Genomic DNA, 12,730 nt, shown 5'->3' on the forward strand with positions numbered 1-12,730 from the left:
GGCCCCACAACCCTACTTCTTTTGGTATAATTGTCCATAAACATAATTTTTGTACCCCGCTGCCAAAACTTGCCCCAGTAGTTTAGTTTGCTACAAAAACTCCCACAGAATGTTAGGAACCACAGCAAAACACACGATCTGGACAAGAGAGTTTAGGGTATTTCATCTGGTATGGATTTAACAAAAGCCCCTATAAATAGTACTCATCTCCCAGCTCTCCTTTTATGTATCTTCTGACCAGATGCTCATCATGCCTTGCTGCTTTGGGAACTTAGCACTAACCACAGTCCCACTGTGACCTAAAAGGCCAGCCAGCCAATAAGAATCAGGTATTCGTCTCACCACACCCTTTCCGCCCCTGGTCATGGCTGATTGTAACAGACAGAGTGTCGGGACCAGCAATGGGACATAGAAGGGTTTATAGATAGTCTAGATCAATGTGGCGTCAGGCCCGATCTCCAGTAGGGCAATGCCTCAAACTGGAGACCACTTTAGCAGATAGTGCCTAAGAACATGCTGTGGGGGAATGTCACCCCAAACTGAAAATGGCAAGCACCTTCCTCACTTCTAAACACCTCATTCTAACTATTGTCATCAATGGTCCAAAAGCTTTTCACCCTATTGGTGTGGTCACGCAGTGGACCAAGTGGTGACCAGGTTCGTAAAAGAATCAAACCCACACATGCAATTATGAAGGAACGAAGACCTGCATATGCCTAGATACCCTATCGAGTGGTTAGCAGCGCTATATAAATCTTGATTGATTGATTGACTATGTTGTCGTTTAGCACATTAAACAATTGTGTGTGAATGAAGAAGGTCACAACCTTGTGGATTGTCCAAGTGTAAATGGTAGGGTTGGAGGTAATAGGATAGTGGCTGAAAAAGAGAACAGGAGTAAACAATAGAAACAGGAGGGGGTCAAGGTGTAAGAAGAGAGAAGGAGAAGGAGAAGAGAGAGTGGAGAACAAAAGGGTGGGTGTTGCCTGAGGCAAAGTGAAACAAGTGATCTGGTGTCCCTGGAAAAAACAAGACTGGAGCTATTTTGTCGATATGAAGGGTATTCACCAGGGTGGATTTGACATTCTGGAAATGCGTTCACTTGAAAAGACACAAAGAAACAGTGAAGAAAGTTCCTTGAGAACAGGCTTCCTTGAGTGAGTTTTTCACCAGAATCACAAAAAAGCAAGTCAGAGCTAGGCCCTGAATACCCTCATAGGTGATTAGCCGCGCTGTGCAAATTCTGATAACATGACCAGCTCATGAATAATTCCCTGCAAAGTTTGCTTGGCATCTGCTCCGCAGGCCACTTCTCTACACAACACAAGGTCTCAGGCAAAGCCAGCAAGCCTCAAGTCTTAGCTCCTCTGGAACATTTACCACACATAAACACTGATAAACATTTCCGGCACAGCTCGTTAGTCTCTGTAAATGCCAGGCTAGCCTGCGGTAGTCATGGTGGGAGGATATGGTCCTTACTTGCTTTGTAGCTGAGAGAAGGTAGTGTCCCCAACCATGCAAAAATAGGAGCCTATCCTACTATGAAGGAGGTAAGAGGGAAAGCCGACTAGGGTACTTCCATCTAAGACATCCTGAATCAACTCAAAAGTACTCTAAGAACAGCAGGTTGTAACACATGTACTGTCCAGGTAACCATACCACATTACCCAATAGACTTACTTTAAGATGATCTTATTTACAGGATGCTGAGCCCTTACCCACATGAAGGTGGTGTGCTTCATCATAGGGCTTCTCCTCACTCACTAGGTACTGTTCAATCACCTGTGAAATAAAGAGCTCTTATGTCTCAGACTTTTCAATTGTGCAGAAAGATGTCAGCAATGTCTCAGGGGATCCCTATTCTTTTCAGAGTAAGTAAGTAACAAATAGGCAAACACATTAATTGACTTCTAGCTAACCCTAATGACTGTATTATTGTTGCTAGCTGGCAATTCAAATCGCAGGGGAATACTTCTACCCTGATATAAGATTAGGGCTTTCTTCAAGATTGAAAACCCTACTTAAACAATTCCTGTACTGACTCCCTGTAGGGTTCCTGGCTGCCCCTAGGATCGATATATATGTGAGATGGTGGGAACAGAAGCAATCATTTTTGTAAAAGTGAAAATACCAAACTATAAAAACTGGACCTAGTAGTGACCATCTGGGCCACTATCTGGGATAAATTCCATTTTTAAGGAGTGTTAATCTTTCTCAAGGGTAGGGTGGGGAACAGTAACAAGTCTAAATTAGACATACTGAAACGGTTCCACAGCTGGTATACCTATTGCGTGCCGATGAAAGTCCTGGCTAGGGGCCTTGGCCTCTTTGATTCTGTTTCTTACCCCTTCTTATTTGGGCTTTTCTTTAGGTGTGCGGCCATTTCTACTAGAACCATCCTGCTCCAAGATCTCTGCAACTGTATTAAATTCACATATCAGCATGTTCATATGTAACTACATTCTTCACATGCACCTCTTTTTAACCTGTTGCATAATCTTTTTGTTTCGAACAGCCTCAGCGAGCAGGCGACTTGGACAATAACTTCACTTTAAAACGACTAAGACAAGCCGATGGTAAGCAGAAGATCGAATGTGTTCATCTCTTTCTTTCCAGTCATGTCGTGATCCGCTAGTAAGAAGTCCATCCATTCACATATCAGAAAAGCGTCAGGTGGATGAGATCTGAAGGAAGGCGATGGAAGAGCATCATACACATGACACATGTACACAGAGAAGGAGGTCCTGCTCTACTGGCCTCAGGTCCACCATGAGTAGGATCTGACGAAAGCCACTGTCATATTGTTTAGACACAAGTTGGCTGAAACATGTAGACCACGGAGGACGTGTTCCTATAATGTTTGTGCACACGTTTTCCTCCAACTCCTGCGTTTTATTTTGATACCACTAGATATTGAATAAAAATATTTTTCTATTGGTAATCAATTTTAAATCACATTACTTAGTTCACACACTGCACTTAGCTTCACCACACGATTGGCAGCCTTGTTCATCAGGAGATCGTTACCCTCCGTGTTACATCAAAAACATCCATGAGCTCCTCCTTTTTATAGTAAATAAAGGAGTTGTAGCTCTTTAACTGCACCAGGTGTGGTTAAGGGAGGTCCCAGATGATGAAGCATGCCACTTCGGTGGGTGATGGGACTTGGTCCTCTATAGAAGGACTTTTTCATGTCTGAATATGCTGTTTTGCTGTCTTTGTGTTCTAGTTAGACCGTTGTAGACCCGCGGATCCTTTTGTTGATAGGATCTGCAGGAGCACCAACTTCCATATATGGAAGGGCAGGTCCTCACCTGAGGGCACATCTGCAGACTGGGGATGGATGAGAGATGCCATTGGCTTGTGATTTCACAGAATGACTGGTTATTCACGGTGACAGGAAAGGTGGTGTCAAACAGAAAAAAGATTTTTGCAACCCATGTAGAGGAAATAAGAGAGAAAAACAATTTTGAAGATAAAAGCCTTTTACATCTTAAAAGAATAAACATGCAAAAGGCCTTTTAAAATAAGATATTCTGTGAATTGGTTTCCTACAAATATTATTCATATGAATTTCAAATTGAACAGTTTAGGTGAAATGGGTCTCAGAATTGGTATTCTAGTAAACTGTCCTTATGTGAAATCACTTTTAAAAATGGGCAGTCGTTTAGTGTGTAATAGTAACAAATCCCTGGATCATTGCTTGAAATACGTTTATTCATAACGAAGAGTAACAAGTAACCACCTTCTGCCACAGGACTCTGAGAAAGGGCCCACACACCTCCCTCATGCATATGTTTCTCCAAAGAGTAGCTTGTGAGCTACTGGGGCCGTATAACGCATTGGCATATGCGCAAATGAGGGAACACCCTCTGAAGGTAGTGCTGGTGCTTTAAGTGCGCCAGTACTATCAATCAATCAATTATTTGTAAAGCGCTCTACATACCCATGAGGGTTTCAAGGCGCTGAGGGGGTCTGGGGGGGGTGCTGTTGCTACTGGTCGAAGAGCCAGGTCTTGAGTCATCTCCTGAAGGTCAGCAGGTCTTCGGTTTGTCGTAGGTTGAGGGGGAGGGTGTTCCAGGTTTTGGCGGCACGGTGGGAGAAGGACCTGCCTCCGGATGTGGTTCTACGGATGCGCGGGAGCGTGGCCAGGGCGTGGTCAGCGGAGCGGAGTTGGGTACGTAGAAGGAGAGTCGACTGTTGAGATATGCTGGGCCGGTTTTGTGGAGTGCCTTGTGTGCGTGGACCAGGAGCTTGAAGGAGATTCTTCTGTCGACGGGGAGCCAGTGCAGGTTCCTCAGGTGGGGGGTGATGTGGTTGCGGCGTGGGACGTCGAGGATCAGGCGTGCAGAGGCGTTCTGGATTCTTTGTAGTCTGTTGATGAACTTGGACAAGGCTCTGGCGTAGAGGGTGTTTCCGTAGTCGAGTCTGCTGCTGACTAGAGCCTGGGTGTCTGTTTTCCTCGTGTTTGTCGGGATCCATCTGTAGATCCTGCGGAGCATGCGGAGCGTGTTGAAGCAGGTGGAGGAGACTGCGTTGACTTGTTTGATCATGGTGAGTTTTGAGTCGAGGATGACTCCCAGGTTGCGTGTGTGGTCGGTAGGGGGGGTCCCCAGTGATGCGGGCCACCAGGAGTCATCCCATACTGAGGGGTTGGGCCCGAGGATGAGGATCTCCGTCTTGTCTGGTATTATAGAAAGGGGATGCTCAAGCGTCTGTGCCCCCTTCTATAATGCCAAAGTGCCCTGGGGCGCGCAAAGTGGGCGCAAATGCCCATTCGCCCCGGGGCACCTTCTGTAACACGGCCCCTGGTGCCTCCAGTTTCCTGAAAAGACCTCTCCTGGGTGCAGGCAGTTAACTAAATTAGACGTTTTTGCTTGGTTGAAATATTATATCTATACAAAAGTTGAAAAGCATTTATTAGAGACAAAATTGTGTTTATTTTCAGAATTCATAAACTGATTTTTGGAGACAAATGGTTGAATCTAGAGCTCATATTTTAGTGATAAAAATCAAACTGTGTTGGAGACTAATCTTATTAAGTTGATATCAGGGGCACTGTAGATACAGCTGTTATGTATTTCCATTGTAGAGGCTTCCATGTTGACAAAGTATTTTTTTACATTACTGCAGGCAACCTTGCTTGATGCAGTGAGGTGGCCACTATTACATCTCTTACAATATTAGTGGCTCTGGATGATTTTCTTTGAACATAAGTAGCTCTTATTACACAAAAGGTTGGAGACCCCTGCTTAGTAGCAATATAGGAAGTGACATCCCTTGACCTTTCATCCTGATAAATTCAGAAAATGTGACCCTATGCAGTCGTTGACCCTGAGGATATCACATCAAGTAAAATATATATAGCATTTCAAAGCATGAGGGTCACATTAGAACCCCCTCCTGTCCCCCAATTTTCACTCTGTTTTTAGCTACGTTGCACACAATATCTGGACCATCTGCTTCTTAGTGGGTCCTGAAGGATGTAGGACAGGATTACAACTCCCCGCCATCGTAACCAAGTTCACCGCCCGCCACATTAGGATGGTGGGCTGTGTGCTGGCGGTCGGAAAGACTGACCACCACGCATTCCCTACAATGGTGGCAGTACCTGCCAGGCACTGCCATTGGGATTACAATGTCACCGCCATGAAAAGGGGGGCGGAAAGGGACTGTGGAGGCCCGTATTGGGCCCCCCTTACCTGCTCCCTCCCAGATATGGGACCTGGTGGGCACCTATGGTGCTTCCCTACATGTCCCTGCACCTCATGGCAGGCACCGCATGCTGCCTGACACGTAGTGCAGGGATATGTGCAGTGTCCCCTTTTTGTCTCGTGCTGTGTGTTGCAGTCAGCAGCACACACTGCAATACAAAATGTAGGCATTGCGACCGCCGTGGTGGCTGTCGCATTATAATGCCTATCGCGGGACCGCCAACAGACTGTTGGGCGGTCACGTTTTAGATACGTTCACCCGCCATCGTAATCAGCCCCTTAGTATTTATTTTTACTTTTAATGAATATTTTTCTTTATAGGCAACTTCATCTTAAAAGCAGTACATAAAATGTGTTAAGGGAGCAGTATTAAGGTTAGAATTGAAATATTCTGATCATGTGAGCATTGAAAAGATTATACATAAAAAATAAGAAAACTGAGGAACATGGCAAAAAATGTAGGGGAGATTAAAACAAATAATCTTTCGAATGGGATCTGGATTACTTGTGTTGCCAGAAAGCATATTTGGTTAGGCTCTCAGTAGAGGGGACAGGAAGCTCAAGAGGTTGGTTGTGCACCAACAAAGAATGGGAGGAGCAAGCACCAAAAGAGACGGCATTTCTAGTTTGGCTAAAGCTTGAGGGGATTACTCATCTGAAGTTGGGAGTCTTGTGAGTCTAGGGCTGGTGATTTGTAACCTGTGGTTTCTTTTATTTGTACCAGTGCTTCTGTGCATCATCTGGGGAACTTTAAGAAGGACAGGGAAAAAACAATGAAAATGGCATCCAAACTAGGTTTGCATGTGTAGTACAACCTGGAGACATACTACACAAAGTGCCCCAGGGCCGGAACACGGGTCTGCACCCCCTTTCTGAGCCCCCCGGAGCACTTTGGTATTGCAGAATGGACTGCAGAGGTTTACTCAGCCCCTACTGTAGTTCAGAGTGTACAGGCACACATGTTGTGCTTGTCACATAGATCCCAAGACCAGACTACATTTGGCGCCCTTTAAGTCAGCCTGTCTACCTTTGACCCATATACTGCATGTCATTTTCTATTGTGGAACTCTTGAAAGTATCAAACCATTCAAACAATGACTTTAGAAAATGTCTAAGCCAACATACCTATAATATCAGTTCCCTGATATCTGTGCTTCAAGGTCAGACAGCGAATGCACAAGTAAACATGTAGTCTGAATTGATGTACTTTTCTCATACTGGTTCATACCGGTTATGCCTTGAACTGTCATACTGGTTCATACCATTTTGGTCTGGAACTGTCATACTGCTTCATACCGGTTAGGTCTGGAACATGGTGAAAAGTCCCCAATACAAGGTAAAGGTCAGTGGTCAATCCTATGAAAAAACAAGCATTTGCAATGCAATCGGTCTCGCCTTTGGGACCTTATATGTATTTAGCTATGCAGCACATTAGCCTGGGTGCTATTGCTCTATATTTAAAAATAAATGTAACCTTTCCGCACAGTCTAATGGCACGATAAAAAGAACACATTCTTCTGTCAGAAGCACTTACAATGAGATGCGATCACCGTACTATTTTATCCAAAGCTGGAATTAATGTGTTAAACAGCTACAGCTGAAATTCGCTGAATGAAGTTTTTTAAGTTAAAAACAGACAACCGCGGAGCGTTCTGTCTAATGATTTTAAAGGTTTTGCGATCACATCTTCATTGCTACAGCGGGGTAATAAGCAGCCTGCTGTACCTTCCTTAATTCGAATGAAAATGTTCTACAGCTGCAGTCACGGACAGCATAAGTGAGCAGGTTGCTTGAAGTGCTCCAGAAATAATTTCACTTACAAACTACACGCGTCATAGGGCCGCTGCACACTCAATGGGGGCCACTGTTATCAGGGTGATGTGACTAGTCTGGGGTGATAACGATGCACGATGGCCGTCTTGGGCTGCACACAACTCTGAAACACAGTTTACAGGGCGAGAACTGATTATGGGAATCTCTCCACAAACAGTAACTAGCAGATATTAGAAAAGAATGTTTGACAGCATGAGAGCGACATTTGTGTCACTCTTTCAGTGGGATATTTTCGACATAGACTGCGAAACCCACACCAGGCGCACTACAGATCCCTCTCGGACGCCTCTCGGGTAGTAAGCGCTATAGAAATGCAATTACAATCAGCAATCTTAATCAAGGAAGCTCTCTGGTCTCTGCAAGTGGAAAAACGGAGAAGCAATGTCGCTATTTTTTATAGTGTCCAAAGTGTGAGTTCCATGTTCCATGTTTCTGCTGGCGAGTGGACTCTAAGAATATGTCAGATATCCAGCAGCTATAACAGGAGTGGTGCCTTGGTACTCTGTTTTTCGACGCTCGACAATTTCACATGCAACAGACCTATGGCCAGTGTGTCTCACCAACCACACCCTGAAATCAAACTCGCAGCTGGGTGAGAAAGGCACTGTACAAACACGTCGGCTCCGCTCCCCCGTCCCCTGTGCCTATCAGGAGGCTCTGAATTCGTCAAAAGCTGCTTCGGGTTTTTGGTCTCGCGAGGAGCTTGAACTTAAGACTTCAAGGCAAGCTGCGCCTCCCGAACCCATATGTTTTGCAGCCATGTTTTTAAACAAGCCCAAAGCGCTCCTGGTGGGGCAGTGCAGGCGCCGCAGCGTCTCCAGTCCCCAGCTTCTTGTGGGGAACAGCGCCTCCCTAACTACTAAACCCCAGCCGGGATTGAGCATCGGGAGCCCCACCCAGCTCCCGCACCGGCCATTTGCTTTAGGCGGTGGTCACACAGCTCCCCCGCTCTGCATCTCACGGTGCTCACACACTTCCTGCGCCCGCCGGGCCCTCAGCTACTAGTGCGGCTCTATAAAGTGGCCCGGTGCTGGCTCTGGTCTCCCTCCCATTTTCCTGATTCCTGGCTTACGTCACGGCTTCCGGCTCTGGTATTTCACCCCCGGGCAGAGGAGGCAGCGGAAAAGAAAAACAACCGGCGCGCGCACACTCCCGCATCCACTCGTCACGCGCTTGCCTTAATGTAAAAAACAAGCAGTGCTGCGAGACCTAACAAGGCAGAGCAACGCGGTCCCGAAAGTGAAAGAGGACAGCGCTGCAGCCGATCTCTTGTCTTTATAGGGCCATATGTTTGAAACACATGGCCCCATAAAGATAAGAAAAGCCTTTACTACAAACGTAAAGCAACCGAGCCAGTCCAACTGGGACGGCTCTAAAAGAGAAAAGTGTACGTCACTAGACGCTCTTTTCCAATAGCTGGCCACTGTTTAGCATAAACGGTGACGCCAGCCAATGGAAAAGAGGGGCGGGGCTTAAAGCCCACTAGAGAAATCTACCCTAACTCATTAAATCTCGCTAGCGAGACTGCGCATATCTGCGCAGTCTACGCCAGGCGAGACCTAAAAACATGGGGGCATATCTACAACGCGGCGATAGAAAATTATTGCCGCTTTTGCGGCCGAAAAGCAGAGATAATTTTATCGCCTAATTAGCAAGGTCACGCTAACGCGTGAAACCTTGCATTAGCGCACGAATTCCTAACGCTCAGCTTTGTATCTCTAATGAGATGCAAAGTGGGCATTCCTGACCTGACATGACAGGAGAAATGTCGCTAAGCAACATTTCTCCTATCATCAAGCCCCACGCTATGGAGCATAGCGGCAAGAAAAGTAGCGATAACCCCTTTTATCGCTACTTTCCTTATGCCTGCTTCAGGACTGACTTAGCCATGATATCCTATGGAAAGTGGATATCATGGCTAAGTTTGTGAGGCCCTATCAACAAGCTAACGCCACATTTCGTGAGTTTATCGCTGGGTTTCCAGCGATAATCTCACGTTCGGCAGTTAGCGCTAAGATTTTTATCACTTTTGAGATAAGCGTTGCTAATAGCACGCTATCTCAGCGATAAAAATCCATGTTAGCCGTCGATAATTATCCTAGCGCTAAGTGCGCTTAGCGATAATTATCGCCGGTTGTTGCTGATATGCCCCATGGAGAGAACACCAGTTCAGGGAGTTCTTTTCTCCAGGGTATAGCAAGTGGTCCTGCCAGACTGCCGTACTGCTGCAGCATCCACCCCGATGCTAAGAGCTGATACCGGGGCCAATTTTGACAGGAAAGGAGCTGAGCCCGACTGATGTGTGTTTTCCTTTCGAGAGAACAATATCTTCTGTGAACAATTATGCAGTGTGCTGAATCACAATAAACTCTAGAAGCAATATAGCTACTCAAAGCTTTCACAGTGTAGCACATAGAATTAGTATTTAGGGTTTTATGTTGCCAAGGACATTACAACTATGTTAAAAATGTTCAAATTATTCTTGCTGGTAGTGATATGCATTAGTGCTGTTTTAATTATCTTCCGTGAGGTTAATATTTATGTACTAACCAACAGGATGAGACTGCTGAAATACGCACTTTTAAATATATAGTGTATTTTCTAAGTGCAGTATTTCTATTCTAAAGCACAAAATTGGGTTTGAGTTACCACTGTATCCCTGACCCCTTTACGGGGCTGTTAGTAACCCAGAATACGTGGACACCACATTGACAAGTATGCATAGTGGGGTTGTGTGGGGCTGCAACAACCTGGACTTTCACGCTCAAGTGTTGGTCCGCTGAACTAAGTTCAGGCATCCGTGGATGAGAAAGCCAAACCTTGTAGAATTCACTAGGCCAAAGCCCTAGTTTACTCAACATGGCACCTAACATGGGGCATTTGGAGTTTTTTGGACCTAAGAATAGTCTATGATTATGCACGCACAAGAGAACCATCATTACAAATCCACTGATACGCACCTAGTAACCATGGTTACCTCCTACAGGGCATAAGGAAGCACCTATCACTGTAGGTTTGTCCAGCTTGACTCTTAAAAGGTTATGCTCCATTGTGGGTTTCGGTGTTGTTTTAATCTCATGTTTATTGAATCTGTTCAATACAATTTTAATTCAATTAAAAGGGTGGCTCAAGTTGCTGTCGGAGTAGGAGTAAATGCCTTGGAAAAACATTTTACTTATGGGTGGAATTCAAGGCTATAGCCTTCATAGTATAAGAAATACCAGTATCTGGAGATTCCTTTAACTTTTTAGATCACCAGCATTGGTTTGGGGTGCATTACCACACACAGGTACGAATATTAGATTGATTCCCCTGAGTAATGAAGATGCTACATGGCCAGTACTAGCTGGATACACACCCTTTCCACGCCCTGATACCCTACCACTCGCTGATGCTGTAGGGATCTTGCCTTTCACAGAAAGTAGGCATTGTTTTCACTTTTTGTGATCTAGGTATTCCGTTTGATACACATCTCACGTGGAGACCCTTAAAGTCCAGTAGGTCTATTGCAAATAAATTGAAGCTGTCCTCATTTTGCCAGTAGATTAAAGCAGAAACCTATTGGTGAACTCTCTGCCATATACAAAGCTAAGTGATGTGCTGTTGCTTCCCATGGGGCCGTGGTGTGGGGTATTAGTGAACAGGGGCGCTTAGAGTCAATGGAGAATGATTTTATCAACAGGCTACTGGCTGTCCCAAAGAATACTAGCTCTATTAATTGCCATTTAGAGACTGGGATTGGATACATTAGTGACCTCACTAAATTGCAACTACTCCTCTTACGGCTCAAAATCTGGACAAAAGCCCAGACCTCATTCAACAAGGCTGTCCTTGCTGATTGCTTGAAATTAGACCCATCCCTGAGTACTCCCTGGCTGAGGGACATTTAGAACATCTGCCTTGAATTAATGCTGCATCCCTGAGCACTTTATGGGACTGTTAGTCAACAAGAAAGCATGGACATCACACCAACAAGTATGGTCAGTGGGGTTGTGTTTGGCTACAACAACCTGAGCTCTCAAGCGTTGGTGCGCTGAACTAAGTTCAGGCATCCAGGGGTGGGAAAACCAAACCTTGTAGTACTAGGCCAGAGCCCTAGTTTACGCAAGATTCTGACATGATCTTAAATGGACCCATGGGAATGCGGCCCTATGCAAACAACTGAGCACTTTGCCTCTGTGCCCACTATGTATTGTAGACACAGATGCAGAGGAAAAAGAGCTGTCAGCATATGCATTGACTCCTGGTAGCGCCCCTTGAAAAGAGTAAAATAAGGGCCCCAGTGAGTACCCTCCACCAGGCACCTCTTGCAAGTGGATGCAGTCACTCACTGCACTAGCCTGCTATGAGGATCTCTGCTCACTTTGCAAAAGTGAAAGATGCACCAGCTTCTTCAAACAGCCAGCGCATCTTTGGCAAAGGGGCTGCCCCCAAGGCAGATGCGAGATTGTAGCATCGCTGGGTGTAGCGCATTAAATGTAATATGGCACACTGACCCAGTCTGCATCCGACGCAGACCAGGGAAGTGCACCATTTATAAAATAAGGGACCTGTATTCTGTAACGTTTGCCGTGCTAAGCACCCCAGTGTTCTTTTATTGAACAAAACAGGTATATTCATTATGCTGACTGACTGGGAATATATTAAAAAGAGCTTGTTTACCTGAAAGACATTTATAACGGCATATTTTTAGGCTTAATAGAACCCTCAATACATACAGTTGAAAGAATCTTCTAAGGGGTTACCTTTCCCAAAAGAAGAAGCAGGTCTCATTCTACAGAAGCATGGACGGAATTCAAGTGTTACATTGCTGCAATACTGCAAGAAAACTCTTGTCACATTCCACAGGACAACTATTTCGCTATAACAGCAAATCAGGGACACGCGTGTGAATGTGTGTCTGCAGCACCCTAAGAGCTGTTCTCAGATCTTCTGTCTCATCTGTCCCTCAAAGTAGCCTCCTGTCCATCTGCTAACCTGGCTTTTTCTATGTTGCCCACTTGTCCAGTCAGACATGAGAAGAGGATGACTGTTCTTCATACTATCAAAGAGATGCTTCCATCCCGTCATGTGTTCCTTCCAGAGCCATCGTCTCTATAACCTGCTGAACCACCCGGCCACCACATTGAGCACCAAAATTCCAGATCAAGACATTCTTCATTGTCAATAAGCAGAGCCTCATT

The 12,730-nt window shown here is 45.4% G+C and overlaps 1 protein-coding gene across 1 annotated transcript in view; it reads left to right on the plus strand.

The window, feature by feature from the left end:
• The window catches only part of LOC146822100 (adhesion G protein-coupled receptor F3-like), a 166,197-nt gene that overhangs the window by 45,795 nt on the left and 107,672 nt on the right, over positions 1-12,730 (plus strand). The window contains exon 2 of the mRNA XM_085609965.1: positions 2,516-2,576. Coding sequence (XP_085466091.1) covers positions 2,516-2,576 — 61 coding nt within the window. The remainder of the gene's footprint in view (positions 1-2,515; positions 2,577-12,730) is intronic.

This window comes from Triturus cristatus, chromosome 6 (assembly GCF_964204655.1).
Source record: "Triturus cristatus chromosome 6, aTriCri1.1, whole genome shotgun sequence".
Taxonomy (NCBI): domain Eukaryota; kingdom Metazoa; phylum Chordata; class Amphibia; order Caudata; family Salamandridae; genus Triturus; species Triturus cristatus.